Raw genomic sequence first — 18,514 nt, 5'->3', positions numbered from 1 at the left:
TAAAATCCCGTATCAGCAGGCTGCGGCGTATGCAGGAAAAAGCAGGCAGAACGTAAAGCGCCGTAATGACATCCCGGCTCCCATCAGCATCATCTGACGATGATTTAGCTTCTTGTTAATCTCTATAAAAAGACATCTGCATGCTAACAGCTAACAATCTTTTCTCGATCTAAAATTCAACTTAAGATAAATTCCCTTGACGCTGTCACGAAAACTGTTCAGCATTCAGATTTCCTGACTTCCTTGAATGCATCAGAAATGATCGATCTGACCTCCGTTCAACAAACGAGCATTTTAAAAGTAGTTTTCTTCTCCTCTTGAGGCCAGACCTGACAAAGTTTCATTTTGATATTTTTACTAATCTGCATCATGATGTTGAAATTTCGGCAAAGGTAAGACCTGGTAATTAAAGTCAATCCCAAGAAAAACGGTTTCTTTTTCTGTAAACAATGCCGCACGCAGAAAAAAAAATCCTTGACTGGAAGTCGTTTATCTCTAACTGCTGGCTACACGCCCGGCATGTTCACTGTTGTCCCCAGAGGATACATTGTCATCAGGCTATAGCTGATGGGATCCGAGATTGAGTTTGTGGAAATCAAGTTGATTTCTATATTAATATAACACAGTGAGAAAATCAACCATTTTCAAGCTTTCATTCATTCAACTTAGTTCTGAATAGAAGGTCCAAACTCAGCCTGCACTTTCTCAACCACTCTCTCAAGTTAGTAAAATCATGGAGCCAAGTCTCATACTTGTGACTCTCCGTTTACCGCTGTGTCATAACCCCACCCATCTCCATCTTTCTACACCAGCTCCCGTAACATCCTCGATGACTTCAGGGAGGCCTACTATTGGCTGAGGCAGAACACGGACGAGCATGCCAGAGTGATGTCATGGTGGGACTATGGCTACCAGATAGCTGGCATGGCAAACAGAACCACGCTGGTCGACAACAACACGTGGAACAACAGTCACATAGCACTGGTGAGAGCTGCTGTACCTGTTACACTGTTAAAACCAACATTTAAATAAAGGGACACTCCCATTTTTCATATCAGGAACAGGTAACCTACACGACTCGATGAGTGTCATGTTTGAAAAACTAATTTAAGGTGGATTTTTTGATTGGGTAGAAAATCTAGCTTAGTTTTTTAATAAAAAACAACAACAAAAACAATCTAACATTTTTTTGGCCAATTTTGGGTGAGAAATAAAAGTTGTGAATAAGACATTGACATAGCACCTTTTAACTTGATGCAGTGAACCTGTTTTAGAATATTTTATTTGGGTGGCACCACTGACCTGAGGCATACGGACAGGTGCTTCACAGCTGATGGTTGGTTTTCCTCCGAGCACTCCTAGTACCAAACCAGGCCCAACTTGACCTAACTAACAGGATATAGATTTTGGAGCAGGTCAGCAGCAAGTAGCTGGAAGTGGCAGTAAAGTTCATCCAGACACATTTCCCGGAAAAATACAAGAAATTAACTGGTTGGTGTGCCTCCTGGGGATGTTATGAACCAAGACACCATTGCCTTTCGACGTTTCTGGAAGGATGAAAATATAGCATAAACATAGCATGAACAAGCATAAACAAAAAATCTCAGGGTCAAACTTCCCTTGCTTTTTGCTTTTTGCTTCAACACAGCTTCATATTCACTTTCCTTTCCCTCTGTTTTTGATGTCTGCCAACTGCAAAGGGAAGTATCTGGCTCTTCAACAGCTGAACTCCCCTTTATGTTTACCAGCTGATTGTGTCAGCCCTGTTGTTTAATGCTGAGCTGATTTGGATTTTTGTAGGTTTTTGGCTGAACACAGCTTCATGGTTGTGTCCCGTGAAGCAAAAATGAGCTGAAACAATAAAGCTCCATACAGCAGAGGGGAAGTGCCGGTGCTCTGTAGGTTCATCACTCCTTTAAACATCACGTCACTTTGTTTTCACACTGACATTTGGTAGTTATTTTGAAAATGCAAGCAATAGAATATAAAAATTAATTAAAATATCCACATGAAGATCAGTGACTGTAACTTTATATTAACTTGTCTTTGCCCTCATTCTCCATGGTTACATCGTTTTAACAGCTGCCTTGATGTATAGCACCTCTGAGTGGACATATTGTGTCACTACAATACACTTCACATGAATATAAGTGAGTTCTCAAATTCCTGGCAGTGAACACTCTGTGTGCCTTACACTGTATGTGTTTCAGGGGTGATTTTGTTCCACATGTTTATTAGTTCAAGACTCTTATTAGACATATTACAAAAGCAGCAGCAAATACAGAGATTTCCTCACTTTTAGCCGCTAACACCAAAAACACTAAAACAACACACTAACTTCTATTTGTGAGACCTTTTCCTGTCCACTGCTCAGCTGTTTTCACAGGCTGAGCAGCAACAACCTGTCCCTTTTTTAATGTGCTTGTAGTTTGATACACAAATGCCACTGAATGGAAATAAATTGTAAAACTGCCATGTTTGTCTTCGTGTTTGTGCAGGTGGGCAAAGCCATGTCATCCAATGAGACTGCAGCCTATGAAATCATGAGGTCACTGGATGTAGACTACGTCCTGATCATCTTTGGAGGGGTGATTGGCTACTCAGGCGATGACATCAACAAGTTCCTGTGGATGGTGCGCATTGCAGAGGGGGAGCACCCCAGGGACATCAGGGTGAGAGAGACGTCACACGAACTGTATTTTGGTTACTTTAGTGGGTCACTTTTCTCAGCAGAAACACACAGCATGAGCTGTTTTTAAATATTTTACTGCAGAGATGGCGGATGTCTGTAAAGTGGAATTTACATGAATGTTTGATGTGCTCTCTGAGTGGAATCAGCAATCAGTTACTATGTGTGCTTTAGGTTGTTCCCTGCAAAATAAACTAAACCCTAGATCACAGTGTTTGCAAATTCACATATTTCTCCCTCCATCTGTCTCCATATCTCACCTGTCCTCCCAGGAGAGTGACTACTTCACCCCGCAGGGAGAGTTCAGGGTGGACAAAGCTGGCTCCCCCACCCTCCTCAACTGCCTTATGTACAAAATGTCTTACTACCGCTTTGGAGAAATGCAGGTAGGTCATCATTTGGAATGAGTTAACAGTGTAATGAGTTAACAGTATTGCACTGTATACTAAGCTAAGTGAAAAAATAATTGATTTCAATGACCACTTTTTGTTACAATGAGGTTGACAAACTAGTTTAAAGCTAATATACCTTCACCCTTTTTCATTTCTGTGAAGTTGGACTTCAGGACGCCACCAGGCTTTGACCGAACACGCAACGCTGAGATTGGTAACAAGGACATAAAGCTGAAGCACCTGGAGGAGGCCTTCACTTCCGAGCACTGGCTGGTCAGGATTTATAAGGTCAAAAAGCTGGAGAACAGGGACCGTGTAGAGCACAAGATGCGAAGCACCGACACCACTAAGCAGAAGTACACGTCCAAAAAGGTAAGCTGGGATCCTCTGCAGCCCAGTGACTGTAGCTGGTCGAACACTGGCTGTAAACTCCAAAGCTAAGTCGTTTAAAACTTTAAAGTCACAGAAACTTTCTAATGCATCCAACCAGATCAAAGGGGCTTATTAGGTCAGTAAAGTGAAAAGCCTAAAACTCATCCTATGACCAGCAAGCTGACATCTGCAAAGCCAGCTCTGGGGTTCGTGGTATTTTTCCTTCAAGACCAGACTTCAAATCCTGGCGTCATACAAGCTAAAGTTAGGGACCTCTGAATAGTGCAAAATGGCCAAGAGAGCTTTTCAGATTTATCAGATTAATTGCAATCATCTGATGCAATTTTGACTTCCCAACTGATAAAACTTACTTACTTACTTTCATTCCCATTAATATCCGCTGACATCTGCAAAGCCAGTTCAGATTTACTTTTTCTTTATTTGAAGGAGTTTTAAATATAAATCATTCTGCATTACCATAAAATCCGGAAATCGCACCGGAACATAAGACGCAGTCTGTTTTGGGGGGCATGCCAGAGGGGAACGGACTGGGTAAAATACTGTAACACAATAAAATACCTCTCTCTGCACTTTATACTGTTATACTGGTTGCACTGGTATATAGGACGCAGGCCCCTTTTTAGATGAAAAAAAAATGTGCGTCTTATACGCCATTTTACGGTACTTGACAGAGGGAGGTACATGGTTTAAATATTTTATCAATAGAAAGTTCAGAATATAAATTGGTGTCTATGGTGCTGTTAGATAACTTGGTAACACATAATACACAGTATATAGTTACTTGGTGTCTAAAGTGCATGGATAAATGAATACTTACTGGGAAGGACACATCACTGCTTATACAGCATAGGAGTGGTGCACTTCAGCCTCTTGTGGCTGTGCTTGAGTAAATCCTTTTTCAAAAAGCAAAACTTTTCCAGTTTTCCAGCATATTCTTAAGTCTTAAACGCTAGAGAGAAAACAATTTAGATCTGACTTAGAAACGGATCAACAGATTGGTTTTCTCACTCACATAATGTTCAGTGTCCATCACATACAGTCACTGTCTTGTTGTATAACTAAAGATGTAATTGAAAAAGATGGATCTAGTAATCTTGATAAAACTAGGCTTGATTTGAACTCAAATGTGTTTTTGTCCTTTCTCCGTCTGCAGACAGCAAAGAGGAAGCGTGGATACATCAAGAACAAGCTTTCCCTAAAAAAGGGCAAGAAACTGACCAAGAAATCTTTATAGAGAGTCCGGCACCAACAGAGGCACATTGTGGACGCGAGGGGGGAAAAAAACACAAAACTTTCAAGAAAAACAAGCAGCAACAGTAAATCCACCAATCAAGACGAGAAAGGAACACCGCAGGTCCCCTGTCATCCTGCCAACCTCACCTGGAGGTCCTGGCTGGAAGTGTTATCATCAACCAGGAGAACCTCTGCTGACCTTTGACCTGATAAGCGAGTCAAAGAGACAGTGAGCAGGAGATGTTGGTTATTCTGAGATCCTCTCACACTGGTCTCAACCTGAGGAACTGTGACCTTTGACCCGCTTTTCTTTTTGTACTTGAATGTGATGAGAGACGGGGAGAGCAAGAGAGATTAGCTGTGCTTGATCCAGGGGCTCAGTTTGGGACTGCTCTATGCATTGCATCATTCAGATAGAAAATGACACCGTTTGGGGGCCCTAAAAAACTAGACCACTGTCCTACCATGTCCCCAATGCAGCGCTGAAACCCTAAACCTACTCAGATTGAAATAAAGAGCGATGTCAGGATGACTGTGATGGTGTTTTCCCTTTGTTGGAGTTTATTCACTTCATAATATTAAATGTAATGGAAAAAGCAGAGACACAGAAAATGTACCTGCCCATCACCCTGCTTCTTTAGTCTTTGATGCTCTTTGCTCAGATGTTTTGGAAAGTTTGGTTGTTGTAACATACTTCATTGACTCCCTCCTTAGATCCGACTCATTACAGTAGTGCGCAAGTACACATGCTGTATGTACCAACATGGAGAAGCCATCACTCTACATACAGCCTCAACCTGTTGGCTGACAGGACAATTCATTAAGAACCAAACTGCGCACGCTACTTAAAGGATAATTCTTGTACTGAAACCTTAAAAACTGAGCAACGTCCCTAAAAAGAACTCCGAACAGCCAATTCAGAGGAAGTCTGGCTTTTAACAAACCTCCAAATTAGACATTAGACACATAACACACACCATACACTGTATAAAAAGATGGACGACGCGTCTCCACCACTTCTCATTGTACTTATTTGAAGCCAAAGTACCCCTCCAGGTGTGCGCTGCCATCTTGCGTTGACGGCGTTATTTGGAGCCAGAGACTGTGCAGTAGAGCAGAGATCAGCGGGAGGAGCTGCGGTAACGATGTCCCTCTCCTTCCGCTAACCAAATCGCATTTAACTTACTGAAAAAACAGCAAAGATCTGGCACGTCGGCGTATTTAACGGCTTCTTGTGTTGGCCTGAAGCGGTTATGGAAAGTTCAATGATTGTTGTGTTAGTGTTAGTTACGTCTCCTCTCACCGTTCCTCCTCTACTCTGCTACTCGGGAACAGAACGCTGCAGAAGCCCCATTTGACAAGAGAGCTGTCAATCATGAGGTCACACCCTCTTTTTACAGCATCAAATAACGAATTAAACTTTTAGGGAGCTGTGATATTGTCCATCTTTTTATACAGTCTATGGCACACATGGTTGTTTTTTTCCCCCTAATGAAGTACGTTTTGTGACTGGCAACATCAATAAGACAAAGACAGGACTTTCAGGGAGACCACTGTACGTGTTCTGTGTCATAGACTTCATATTTTACCCCAAACCATGACTGCTTCCTAAAATTATCCAAGAACATGTGGTGCATAAACCTCACCAATGTTTGGTTAACTTTATGAAGCATTCCCGGTTTGTTTAGGTTACGGTATAAAAAACGACTGTGTTACTTGGTTTAGGAAAAGCCATCAATATTTTATGGTTTGTTCTGCCATAGTAACTGTTTCCTCACGAGTGCAAAGCCAGTGAAAAAGAAATAAGACCTGCTCAGATTAGAAAAACACTGTAATCACCAGTTATTGACAGAAGTGTCACCAAAGAGAATAATACAGATCTTCAGGAGTGCTACTTTAAACAACGAAAATAAGACCCAAGTTTTACCAAACAGAATTATCCTTTAAGCTGTGTGTGTTATTCTTATCTGTATTATTCAAACATTATTGAACCGCACTGAACTCAGAATAGAGCAGACCTGTGAGGGATCTGTTGCAGCGCAGTGGCTGTCACTTATTAACATATCTTTGTTTTAAGATGCTTCAGGGAAGCCAGGCCATGAACCCAGGTCTCCAACGATTACAGAAGTATGAATGTTTTGCTCACACTGTCCATCTCAGTCTTAAAGCAGCATTAAATACACATCAGTGACACTGTAGAATACAGGCGTGTTCCCACCTGAGCACATCCATGTGAATATCTGAGCTTCAGGTTAAGAAACTTAATGTTGAGACAGGAAGCAGCATTTAATGATCACCTGGCTGCAGCATTACTGATCCTGGGTAAGACTGTGGCCGCTGGATGTGAGTAGAAATGCAAACCATTTGGGATTCACTACCACTTACGTAAAAAGGCCCCTGTAGTTGCTTTTTGTTGCTAATTGCTCATGCTAACACAGGATGTCTTCCAGTGTGATTATTAAAAAGCCGTTTGAAGTGAAGCATTAATTTGGTCAAATTTGAAACCCTTTGAGCTTGATTCTTTAAAACACAGTAGAAAACAATGTGAATTCAAAGCATCAAGAGAGGCAGTATGTGTTGAGTTCATCCACACAACCTTCAGTCAGTCCTTGCTGTGTCCACCTGGTTCCCTTTGATCTGCCGTCAAATGTTCCACTGCACTGTGTAGATAAGAGATTGCTTCCTCCTGCACAGGTACAATAACCACATCAAACTCTCTGCGTCCAACATTCACTCCCTCGTGGATTCAGAGACAATGTTCTGAAGTCCTCTGAGCTGTCACCAGGAGGAGGCTTTGTGTTTCCACACATGGGAAAGGGACTTTCACAGGGTTCAAACATTAAACTGTAGTGCGTCCTTCTAATTGGCTGAAACTACCTTTACATTTGTGTTAAGCAACCAGTGGCATAGAAGTGGCTACTTCTTACAACAATGTGATTTAAGAGTTTAATTTGCTCCCTCTGTGAACCAAACCTTTGTTCCATGATTGAATTTGCTTTATTCTTGTTTCCTGAAGAGATTCAAAGAAACATGTCCTGTGTGAGCCAGCTTTGATTCTGTTGTGACGTTTTATTAGAACACAAACTAAAGCAAATCCAGGTGGAGAGGGTAGCATTGGCCTTAACCGAGAGAAAAAAAAAAAAAAAAAAAGAAAAAAGAATATGGTTTTCCAGAGCTTGACAGAGTCGATGAGTGTATTTATTACATGGACGATGGAGGCTGTGATGCATCCTATCAGGAAATGCAAGGATTTTATTTGGTTTTGATTTTCTAAGTCAAGATTTCTTCCATCAATTGTAATGATCTGATCTGGATGCAGGTGTGAGAATGAAACATGCCTTTTTGAATAAAGAGGTGTTGAAATAACACTCAGTGTTTTTATTCTTTTTATGCACAATGTATATGTCACTAATAACATCTCCTTACTGTATACTTATAATATATGTTTCCCCCACTGTTGGTTATCCATGCCAGTTCAGACGCACCGTAAACAACAATTAGCTTTATGTAAAGTTTCCAAAAGGTCTGCAGCTTCACCTGTGCAGCTGATGTGTAACTTAGTTTATGTCATGATACTGAGATGCAGGTATTTCTCAATTTAAGGTATGGAAATTATTTTTGGGACATGCTCTTTTTAGATGAGGGGATTGATACCACTCTCATATCTGTAAGGTAAATATGACGCTACAGCCAGCTGCTATTCAACGTAGCATAAAGATGATGGACACAGCCGGGTGATTCTCTTTATTCGATGCCCTATAAGTCCCCCAGACTATATTTCAATTTCAATTGACAGAAACCACAAAACGTATTCTGAAGTGTCCATTTAACAGAGCTCGATGTTTTATAATACAGTTCAACATTTATGATTTAAATATTTCATAAAAAATAGATTGATGAAGCAGCTAAAGACACACATGAGTCCATGTCCTTACTGACAAACATTTTAATTTCATATCAAACACATGGAAATTGCAATTATTCCAAAATATTATTGCTAACAAAAGTGCGTTTGTCCTTTTTAACTGAGCATATTTTTCTCTGAAAAAAATGATGAATTTTTATATTTATGAAAAAGTGAAATTGAAACCATTTGTTTTCAACCCTCTCACAGCACTATTTACCCCCTATACAAATGTATGACATGTATGACATCAGCATGGAGGAAGTGACATCAGAATGTTATGATAAACATGCAAGAATAAAAGCAAAGTTTCAGAATCTTTCTCACATACATTTAATTTTCTTTATTATCAGACTGATATTGTCAGACTCGACCTTTCCGCCCTGTTATATGAATAAGTGATAGTAAACAACAGTTCAGTAAAAATTAAACAGTGTTGCAAAATATAACAGTTTTATGTCCAACTGCTATGTGGTGCTATAACCTCAGCTAATATTAGTTCTAACTGCTATTAACCTAAAACTTCAAACCTGTTTGATTTGGAGGAATGCAAAACAAGACACCAGAAATGTTCAGTGAATCATTTATAATGCATTTCAAAGACGAAAATGCCCATTACATAGTTCTAATTCAGTCTATTTAACCCTGTTATTGTTTTCATCCCTGTTAGCCTTTTTAATAGTTTTTAATAGATTTTTTGATGATCATTAGAAATATATGGTTAATTGTTGTTGTTCTGTGTGTACAGGATAATTAGAGAATTCATGATGTTGTACTGGAGGAGGCCTTTTGTGCTTTGTTAGCCCAGGGGTCTCCAGAAGCGGCAGACAGGTACCGGGTGGCTAGGAGGGCTGTGGCTTCGATGGTTGCTGAAGCAAAAACCCGGATGTTGGAAGAGTTTGGGGAGGCTATGGAGAAGGACTTTTGGTTGGCCTGAATGAAGTTTTGGCAAAGCGTGGGACGACTCAGGAGGGAAAAGCAGGCCATGGCTCAGGCTGTTAACAAAAAGGGTGGAGAACTGCTGACCTGAAATATGGATATTGTTAAGTGGTGGAAGGAACACGTTGAAGGAACTCCTGAACCCAACCAACATGTCCTGATGTGAATGCAGTGACAGACGGGGGTGGTGGTTCCTATTTTTGAAAAGAGGGTCATGTAAGTTTGCTCATCCAGTCCACATGTGGTTTATTGACTTGGAGAAGGCCTACAATCATGCCCCCCATGTGGGGGGTACTGTGGAAATATGGGGTGCTGGGCCATTGCTATGAGCCATGAGGTCTCAGTATGACCTTAGTGACAGCTGTGTCCGTATACTCGGCACAAAGTCGAACACGTTTCCAGTGGCTGTTGCCCTCAGCCAGGGCTGTCCCTTGTCACCAACCCTGTTTGTGATTTTCATGGACAGGATCTCAAGCTGCAGCCGGAGGGGGGACAGTGTCCGGTTTGGGGACCTTAGAATTGCATCTCTGCTTTTTGTAGATGATGTGGTTGTTTTGGCTTTTTTAAGCTGTCACCACCCGCAAGAACTGGGGCGGTTTGCAGTCGAGTCTGAGGCAATGATACTCTGCCTGAAAGCAGTGGATTGCTCCCTCCAGGTATCTGGGAGTCTTGTTCACGAGTGAGGGTAGAATGGCTCGTGAGACTGACAGAGAGGTTTAGTGCAACATTAATGCAGGTGTTGCTCTAGTCTGTCATGGTGAAGAGGGAGCGGAGCCGTGATGCAAAGCTTTTGATTTATCAGTCGATCTACATTTCAACCCTTATGGTCATGAGCTTTGGGTAGTGACACAAAGAATGACACCGCAGGGTGTCTGGGCTCAGCCGTAGAGATAGGGTAAGGAGACCAGACATCGGGGAAAGGCTCTGAGTAGAGCCACTACTCATTTGCATTGAAAGGAGCCAGTTGATGTGGGTCTTCCAACTGTGAGGAGACCCCGGGGCAAACCCAGAGCTCGCTGGAGGGATTACATATCCCATCTAGCCTGGGAACGCCTTAGGATCCCCCAGAAGGAGCTAGAAAATGTTGCTGGGGAGAAGGACGACTGGGTTGGCTTGCTTAGCCTGCTGCCATCATTACCCAGCCCCAGATAAGCAGAAGAAAATGGACTGATGGAAGGACTTATAGACGTGCAGTTAAGGATTGTGTTCAATTACACTAACTCAATTTAAAGAAGACTCATGAGCATAAAGGGATTTTTACAAGAATCAGCCTATAAGAACCTGTAAACCTCACAGATTAACATTTTCCACCTTGTTATTATAGCTTAATTTCCCAAAATGTTGAACCTCAACTGTTAAGCAAAATGTGAAGAGGAAATACTTAATCTCCTTCTGCGTGAAGAAAAATAAAATTACCTTCACCACTAGTTCTCTGAGGCTGACTGACAGCGTGTAAGCATGCCAACACCGGGTATTTAGAACTAACCAGTGTGCAGTACAGCAGAGACACACACACAGAGAAACAATAGATCTTATGATGCAGGATGTTGGACAGTTGATTTAATGTTTTATATTTCAAATGTTACAGCCACAAACGTTCTCTAAAAATACACACAATAAAAACAATTTCACATTTTAAAAATCATACAACTGCATTGACAAGAATGCATTGTTTCTACATAAACATACAGCTCCTTTTCCGAAGCTAGAATATATTCATACATCCAATACACCATTGAATGTATTAAAATTCTATAATAAGCACTTCCACATAACTTGCAAACACACTTACAGATCTGATGACATCATGGAGAAATACACAAGAACAGGAGTAAATGATTCAAACTAAAGCATCTCAATATGTATGAGAGGCTAATGACAAGCTTCTTAAAATGTGTTCATCTATGAAGGAGTTGGAGAGTCTTTAGCAATATCAAGACGCCTACATGGACTAGGGGTTCGATGATCTACAACTGTTTATTTTTTTTGATGGAAAAGATTGCTTTATTGTTTCCGTAACTGGAAGGCACCAAGAACATAGGAAGACCAGTCATAAAAAGTTTGTCACTGTTTGGATTTCACCAGAAGAGATTTTGTAATTATCACAAACTTAAAAAGGAAAAAAGTGTAAATTATTTTCTTATTATAAAAAGATAGCCGATTTAATTTTAATCACCAAGATGAAAGTTTTCACTGGTCAGTCTATGACCAATGATTTCAGTATCAATAATCGATCAATTGTTTTTGTACCTGGCATTGCCTGATTTACATTTATCAGATTAAGTTGCATAGTTTGCTTGGAACTGAACACCAAGCAAATGTTTTGAGGAGCACCTTGAGAAGTTCAGCTTGAGCCTCACTTCAGTGAGCAGCACAATGACTTCTTAACTCTGTCTCACTTAAAACTGCTGAATTATGAAAAAGGACATAAAATCACACGTGATTTCCCAGTTTTTAGCCCATTCACTCAAAGTTGTCTACATTTCACATTACTGACACCATTTACACATGGTCACAAAAGTTCTTCATTCCAGGTATAAATTAAATCCAAGTGAACTAACATATTTTCTTATGGATGTTTCAATATTTTAAAATATGTCTCTTTACAAGCTCCCTATTTGCAGATACTTAAAGTTAATTTGAGGTAGGTCATCGATCAAAGTGAACTCTACTGCTTTACAAACAAAAGGGAACTTAGACATAAAAGTTTATTGTGATGGATTTCTTATTTAACCAACTTGAATCTGTGCAGGTTGATTTTTACAGTGAAATAAAATTAATCAAACAGTCATCAGTAAAATAAGTACAGACTTTCTGTAGTGAGTGGGCTAAGACGTGCAGAAATACTGGCACTGTCCTTTGAAATTAATTACAGGATGGATGGGCTTTACACTGTGATGAACTCCAGACAGTATTCTGTTAGGCCGTCTGTTCCTATTTATCAATATAATTAACTTGATACCATGAATGTTCAGATGTCACTTGGATTCCTCTCTGTCAGAGGTTAATGAGTCTTACATTTCACCAGTAACATTTAATCCTCCTCGTCCTCCTCATCTCCTCCGAATGACAGAAGGCTGTTATTTTTTACTTTCTTTCCAGACTTCACCTCTTTCTTCTTCTCCTCATCCTCCTCCTCTTTCTCCCCTCCATCACTCTTCTTCTTTTTGCTGGAGCTGGCAGTGATGCCCTGGAATTTGTCTGAGGAGGAGCGCTTTGCTGGTTTCTTGAACAGAATTTTACCATCAGGAGGCGGTTCGTCGTCTGTGGACAAATATATGTGTTGATCATTAAAAAACACGTCTTAAAGTGTAAAGTGTATGTGACAGCAAAATTCAACCAATTCTTACCTTTATCTGCTCCTCCGCGCATTTCACCCTTGATCTTCTTCACTTCATCTGCTGTCAGGTCTCCACCTTTTAGGACCACGACTTGAGGTAATTCATCCTCTCGATCACTCCCACTGTCATCATCCAGTGTTGGCATCTCCTGGCGCTGACGTGCGAAACAAAGACAGAGTTGGTTTTTGAGTACATTTACCTACTTATTGTAAACAGTACATTTTAATAATCATTTCACCAAATCTGTCATATAAACCTGTCAATATTTTAAACATAGCACTTCAGAAAAACCCATCATAGCCGAGTAAAAATGTAATGAGTCTTCTTGGTTTGTTCTTGTAAAAAATAATAAAATTCTGATATGACGTTCACACATTGTATAAATATATATCATTGAATCCAATATAGGAAAACAGCTGATTTCTAACAGGACTGTGATAATGAGGCTTCAAGAACAACAAGCCCTTTCTAACTGAATTCCTTTATCATTTTTAGAAATTTATAAGAAATAATTTTACGGGAAACAAAATTCCTGTATGACTTTTTCAGACCATAGCCTCGGATAGAAATAACTCCGTCTAAACCGGTTGTACTCAGTCCGCTGGGTGACCATCAGTCGGAGAAGTAGTTAGGGGAATGCAGTGTTGTGTGGTCTGAATGGACGGATCGGGGTCCAACACGGAGGTTATATCTAGTTTCAACGACTAATAATGCATAAATAAACTCACAGTCAATTAAACACTATTTAAAGCATCATAAACCTGGCCAATGGATAGGTAGCATCAAGATTTCATACCCAAAAATGAGCTAACGTTACTCGGGTCTGGGCTGCAAGCTAACACAATAGCCGAACTAGCAAATTTATAATACAAACCTTAGTGTCAACAGTCGGTCCTTCTTTGTAACCGACATCATTTTTAAACTTCTTTAGAAAAGACGGTTCCGCTGGTTTCACCCATGACACGCCACTTGCCTTGTTTTTATTCATCGCAAAAGAGTATACAGAATGAACAAATGAATTATAGGCCTATACAGACGTTACGATAAGCACCAAGCACACCAAAACACAACACACGTCATTAAGATGTGCCGCTGCAAGTCACGTGGCCTCAAAAGCTATTGCAATAGGTGGACATCAGAAACGTGAGCGGAAAATAGATTTTGCTTTCAAAATAAAATCCTTAAGTTAATTGGCGTCAAGAACAAATTATTTTTTGTTTCACCATGTTAATTCTTTTAGCCAACATCGACATTTCTGTAAGAATCCACATACACCACCATATAAGGTTGATTTGATTTTGAGATTATTTCGATGTTAGACTTAATGGACTTGTATGTATTTGGGAACTTGCAGGTATCAGCAGTTAAGCTACATCGATGGTGAAATTTTCAGGGGGTAGCGAAAGAAATGACAAAAATAATAATTAACTGATTAAATAACATGAATTAAAGTTCTTTGTAGCCATTTTGCCTGCTGCAATTGATGTTTATGGATTACAATCTTAAAGCAGGCTTTTGTTCTGAAGATTTCTACAATGGACCATATCCTTTAACATAAACTTGACAGTCAGTGGGGCTTCCTGACTCCTCTCATTGTGATTTGTTTCATACTCTTCAGATATGATATCAGGGTCTCTTTACGCGTTATCGGCGGGGTTTTTGGGTGCCGCAGCTTCTTTGTCTGCCAAGCTGTCTCTCGGTTCAGACTACATGAGAGACATGTGTGAGTCCAGGCTCAGCGGCTGGACTGACACACACGGAGGAACTTCAGTTTGTGACTGGGTGAGATGAACCTAATATAGCATACATCTCCCTCTACCTCGCGCTCTCTCTCTCTCTCTCTCTCTCTCTCTGAACATTTGGTATTGTTTATTGTTTCTGTCAAAGATTGGGAAGTTGTCTGATAATAAAAAACCAACCGGTTAATTAAGCCAGAAGACAGTTTTTGTAGCCTAGTAGTTAAGTCAGTAGCTGTGGGAAATATTTAGATATTTCATGTAGAGACGGGTAGTTAAAAAAATCCTTGAACCTGAGAGGTGATATTTTATTTTCTTGTGTGCACAAGGTAATACCTTACTGATAATATAACATATAGAAATATGTTTTTGTTGTTGTTGTTGTTGTTGAAGTTCTTTACACTGGGTGATTAAATAGTTCCCTCCGTAATAATTTTAAATTTTGGTTAACATTTTTTATGTCATCAATTTAACATCTTATAAACATGCTGCAAATATATTTTCTCACTTCATCAAATCATCAGTTTGTTTTGTTGTAAAGAGTTAAAGGGGTTGAATAAATCTGTAGTTTTTTTAGGAAGACAAATAGCTTTTTATGTTTTTATATAACAGGAAAATTAAAGTGTTCATAACCTTAATGACATAAGTTAACACCTTTGCAAAGACATGGTTTGATGGTAAGGAATTACTGTTTTCCTGTGCACCTGTGGATGTTTTTGGTTTTTCCTTTAATACAATATGTCACCCACCTTTAGCTACATATCCAACTGCTACCTTCTCATCACATTCTCGCCACCTGTGTGTGTCTACAGCTCCACATCCCCCTGCGTCTGCTGTGTGCTGGCCTGCTGTTCACCTGTAATGCCGTCATGTGGACCTTTTTCTCCAAGGCTCTCCGGCACTGCTCCTCTTCAGCCAGGGCCACAGTCACAACTACTGCATCCAACTTCATCTCCTCAGTAGGCTCTCAGCATCGCCCTGTGGTGCTTTTATTTTCACCTGACATTGTTTTACTTTAAACCACGCTGAGCCTGGAAAAAAATGACTTAGTAGCAAATCTGATTTATGTTTTGTCTTTGTTTTACTGTGAGGCTGTTTGTGTGTCCAGGCCGTCTTGGGGAGGCTGATTTTTGGAGAGACCCATGCAGTTTTGTGGTGGGTGGGCATCTCTCTCACTCTGTGCGGACTTCTGGTGCTTCATGGATCAACATCTCAGACACTCCCACAAGAAGAGGACAAAAAGGACACATGATGTAGCTTTGGTTCAACACAAGCATGCTGCTACTCCTCTTCAGCCACAGTCACAACAACCTGTAGTGAGACTTTGGGGCACATTATAGAACTTCTCTGACATTTTAAAGTGGATATGTTTCCTATAGAAAAAGGTTATGCAGGCTCTTAATATTACGCACCTGATTTTTTATGGGTTTTCAACTGAATTTTGACACTGCACTAATAAACCTACAATGAGTAGTTTTTCAATGGAGATGACACAGTCTCATTAAATTGTGATGTCTCTATATGACCTACAAAAAGACACCAGACCATCAGCCGAAAGACTTTTCTGACTATATAGTTCATCTGTGTTGTGACCTGTGTTTCTGTCCGTTTACTTGCAAAATCGGACAGAAATGTTTTACAGCCAGTAAACCAAAGAGCCTGTGTTTCCATTTCCCAGGCAATGTTTTGCAGAAAGTAGAATTTTAGGTTGTTAAAAGGAAAAGGAATACATCACACAAACATACAGAGCAGGATCAGAAAAGACCTTAAAAAAAATGACTGAAGGAAGAACCAGGCATAGAGACCCTAGAATAAGAATAGACTCATCTGTAAAGGAATGAGGTAAATACAGGTTTTAAAGTACCTAAAAGCTTGGTATACCGCCCAGATCCCCGGAGAAAGGGAATAAGGTCGGGTCCCCGCTGTACATCCTGAAGTCGAGAGAAGACGCCCTTACCGAGGTGATTCAGGGAGGCAGCACAACCTCCATACCAAACTGATAAACGTACGCAGAACTAAAAAGCGAGCATAAGATAAGCCCGGATAAGATGTCCCAAAATGAGGGATTAAGACAAAACCTACCCCAGCCCCTCCAACCCCCTGCACCCCAGCCAGAAGAACCAGTTCCCCCACTTCAGCTCCCCCAGGGAACAGGAAGAACCCCATCAGGCAGAACACCACAGCTGCTTTTGATTCATTCACCTCCTCCTCCACCACTGCTTATGGTCCAGACATGGGCCCGTGGGCCTGCCCCGCCTGGGGCACCTACTTGCTGAGCCCCAAAGGATGGTATCACATCTCGGCAGTATCTCTCAGCAGGTGCACCCACCCATTAACCAAGGCCCCTGACCGAGAGCTGACCGACTGGATGCACCTGTCTAAAGTCATATGGGTGTCCATGCTGCCATCTGAGCGCCTGTGACAAGGTGCTTTCCTCTCAAGGGTGACAGCCTATGAGCACCCACTGGGTAAATGGGACTACGCTACGTGGAAGCAGTGGACATTGACGAGGGAATCCAAGTAAGATCCTATATCATCTTGGAGAAAGCCTAAACCTGAGGAGTTATGAGAGGAGTGTAAAGTCGGGACATTTTCAAGAGAGGGGTGTTGAACATCTGTAAGAGAGACTGAAAATGGACTTTACAGCAGTAAAACTGGTGCTTTTTGTGCAAAACTTAATGCAGCTCTTAACAATATAGGGTTAATATGAAGCTCACTCAGTACATAAGTCCATATTTGGTCTAAACTGTTGCAGAGTAGTGGAGAACAGGACAGGCTGCACTGCTGTAGCTTATTTTCACATTCCAAAAACAAAGTTTCACAATCATCATATATATTTTTTTTGTTATTAATCCTACATAACTACAAATAGATACATTACCTCATCACTATGCATCTTGCAACAAATGTTTTTTTATATATATATATAAAAATAAAATGAATAGAATCTTTCTTACAAAACAAACAGCTGCGACAGAAGATAAAGATCTGTATCCCTGCTGCATGTGTGCAGCGTGTACCCTGCTGCATGTGTGCAGTGTGTACCCTGCTGCATGCCCTCCGGATTGTTTTTTGCAGCTTTATCTGGCTGCTCTCACAAGCAACAGGAATACTCTTAAGTGTCCATGATGAACAGAGTGTGATCATTTACATATTATTATAAAAGTTGGCTGAGTTTAGCTGATGTGACTTGAACTGTTTTCAGAAATGTTATATGATGTCACACTGACAGTGGAGTATTTAAGTAAGGGATAATGTATAGTGAGCAGGTTGTTATCGGGGAATTGAACCCTGACAGTGTGAGCAGCGACTTGTTTCACTGTGAAGGGTTCCTCCGCGATAACCTGCTCACTATACATGATCCCGCTTATTGCACGGCTATTTACGCAAGTAATCAATAATTTGACACAAAATATTGATTTGGAAATGATTGTATTAATTTAAAAATGAGTGGCCTAAATTTATAGTCCTATAGCTAAAAAAAAAAAAAAAGTCTGCGCTTCCATAGCAACAATATATTCTTAACAGCCTACTTGCGGGTCAAATTCAACATTAAACTTTAAAGAGCAGTCATGACCCTGCCCATCTGTTTTTCAAATCAAGTTAAATTGAACATTTGCATTTACTGTAAAGTGAGAATATAGCCTGCCTATCTGTTGTAATTCACATTAAATTGAACGTTTCCATTTTATGGTGAAGTAAGACAAGGTGAACAGGACTTCTTTAGGAATATTGAAGTTGATATATAGTCTTACTACTTGAAGACAGCAGGCAGAATGATTAATTTTAGTGTAAAAAACATTTGTATATAATGTAAAACCGTGCAGATTATGTTGTAAAAACTCACTCATTCAATGGTGTTTCTCTGATTATTTTCATCAAAAATC

General features: G+C 40.3%; 3 protein-coding genes across 3 annotated transcripts in view; 2 read left to right on the top strand and 1 right to left on the bottom strand.

The window, feature by feature from the left end:
• Positions 1-8,075, top strand: part of LOC138583792 (dolichyl-diphosphooligosaccharide--protein glycosyltransferase subunit STT3B-like) — a 69,785-nt gene extending 61,710 nt beyond the window's left edge. Inside the window, exons 12-16 of the mRNA XM_069655788.1 lie at positions 813-984; positions 2,499-2,672; positions 2,962-3,075; positions 3,244-3,453; positions 4,628-8,075. Of these exons, the coding sequence (XP_069511889.1) occupies positions 813-984; positions 2,499-2,672; positions 2,962-3,075; positions 3,244-3,453; positions 4,628-4,708 (751 nt within the window). The 3' untranslated portion in view covers positions 4,709-8,075. The remainder of the gene's footprint in view (positions 1-812; positions 985-2,498; positions 2,673-2,961; positions 3,076-3,243; positions 3,454-4,627) is intronic.
• Positions 8,076-11,090: 3,015 nt separating this feature from the next.
• Positions 11,091-13,956, bottom strand: kiaa1143 (KIAA1143 ortholog). The gene is made up of 3 exons (XM_069655491.1): positions 13,766-13,956; positions 12,901-13,045; positions 11,091-12,814 (listed from the first exon to the last, which is right to left on the bottom strand). The coding sequence occupies exons 1-3, from the start codon at positions 13,877-13,879 to the stop codon at positions 12,585-12,587; spliced, it is 489 nt and encodes a 162-aa protein (XP_069511592.1). The 5' UTR covers positions 13,880-13,956; the 3' UTR covers positions 11,091-12,584.
• A 553-nt stretch (positions 13,957-14,509) lies between these two features.
• Positions 14,510-18,445, top strand: LOC138583599 (transmembrane protein 42-like). Its single transcript, XM_069655492.1, has 3 exons — positions 14,510-14,673; positions 15,440-15,586; positions 15,736-18,445. Exons 1-3 carry the CDS (start codon positions 14,512-14,514, stop codon positions 15,877-15,879), a joined length of 453 nt encoding a protein of 150 aa, XP_069511593.1. The 5' UTR covers positions 14,510-14,511; the 3' UTR covers positions 15,880-18,445.
• Positions 18,446-18,514: the final 69 nt, after the last annotated feature.

Source organism: Semicossyphus pulcher, unplaced genomic scaffold (assembly GCF_022749685.1).
Source record: "Semicossyphus pulcher isolate SPU_LCO1_2020_fin unplaced genomic scaffold, fSemPul1.0.p SCAF_9, whole genome shotgun sequence".
Lineage (NCBI taxonomy): Eukaryota > Metazoa > Chordata > Actinopteri > Labriformes > Labridae > Semicossyphus > Semicossyphus pulcher.
This window is presented reverse-complemented; position numbering and strand designations above follow the sequence as displayed.

Bases quoted from the DNA above. Each gene is read 5' to 3' on its own strand.
- kiaa1143 (XM_069655491.1), bottom strand. From the start codon at position 13,879: ATGAATAAAAACAAGGCAAGTGGCGTGTCATGGGTGAAACCAGCGGAA. The intron at 13,046-13,765 runs GTTTGTATTATA...TTCGCACGTCAG, and splicing joins GACCGACTGTTGACACTAAG to CGCCAGGAGATGCCAACACT. The intron at 12,815-12,900 runs GTAAGAATTGGT...ATTTGTCCACAG, and splicing joins GCGCGGAGGAGCAGATAAAG to ACGACGAACCGCCTCCTGAT.
- LOC138583599 (XM_069655492.1), top strand. From the start codon at position 14,512: ATGATATCAGGGTCTCTTTACGCGTTATCGGCGGGGTTTTTGGGTGCC. The intron at 14,674-15,439 runs GTGAGATGAACC...GTGTGTCTACAG, and splicing joins GAACTTCAGTTTGTGACTGG to CTCCACATCCCCCTGCGTCT. The intron at 15,587-15,735 runs GTAGGCTCTCAG...TTGTGTGTCCAG, and splicing joins CATCCAACTTCATCTCCTCA to GCCGTCTTGGGGAGGCTGAT.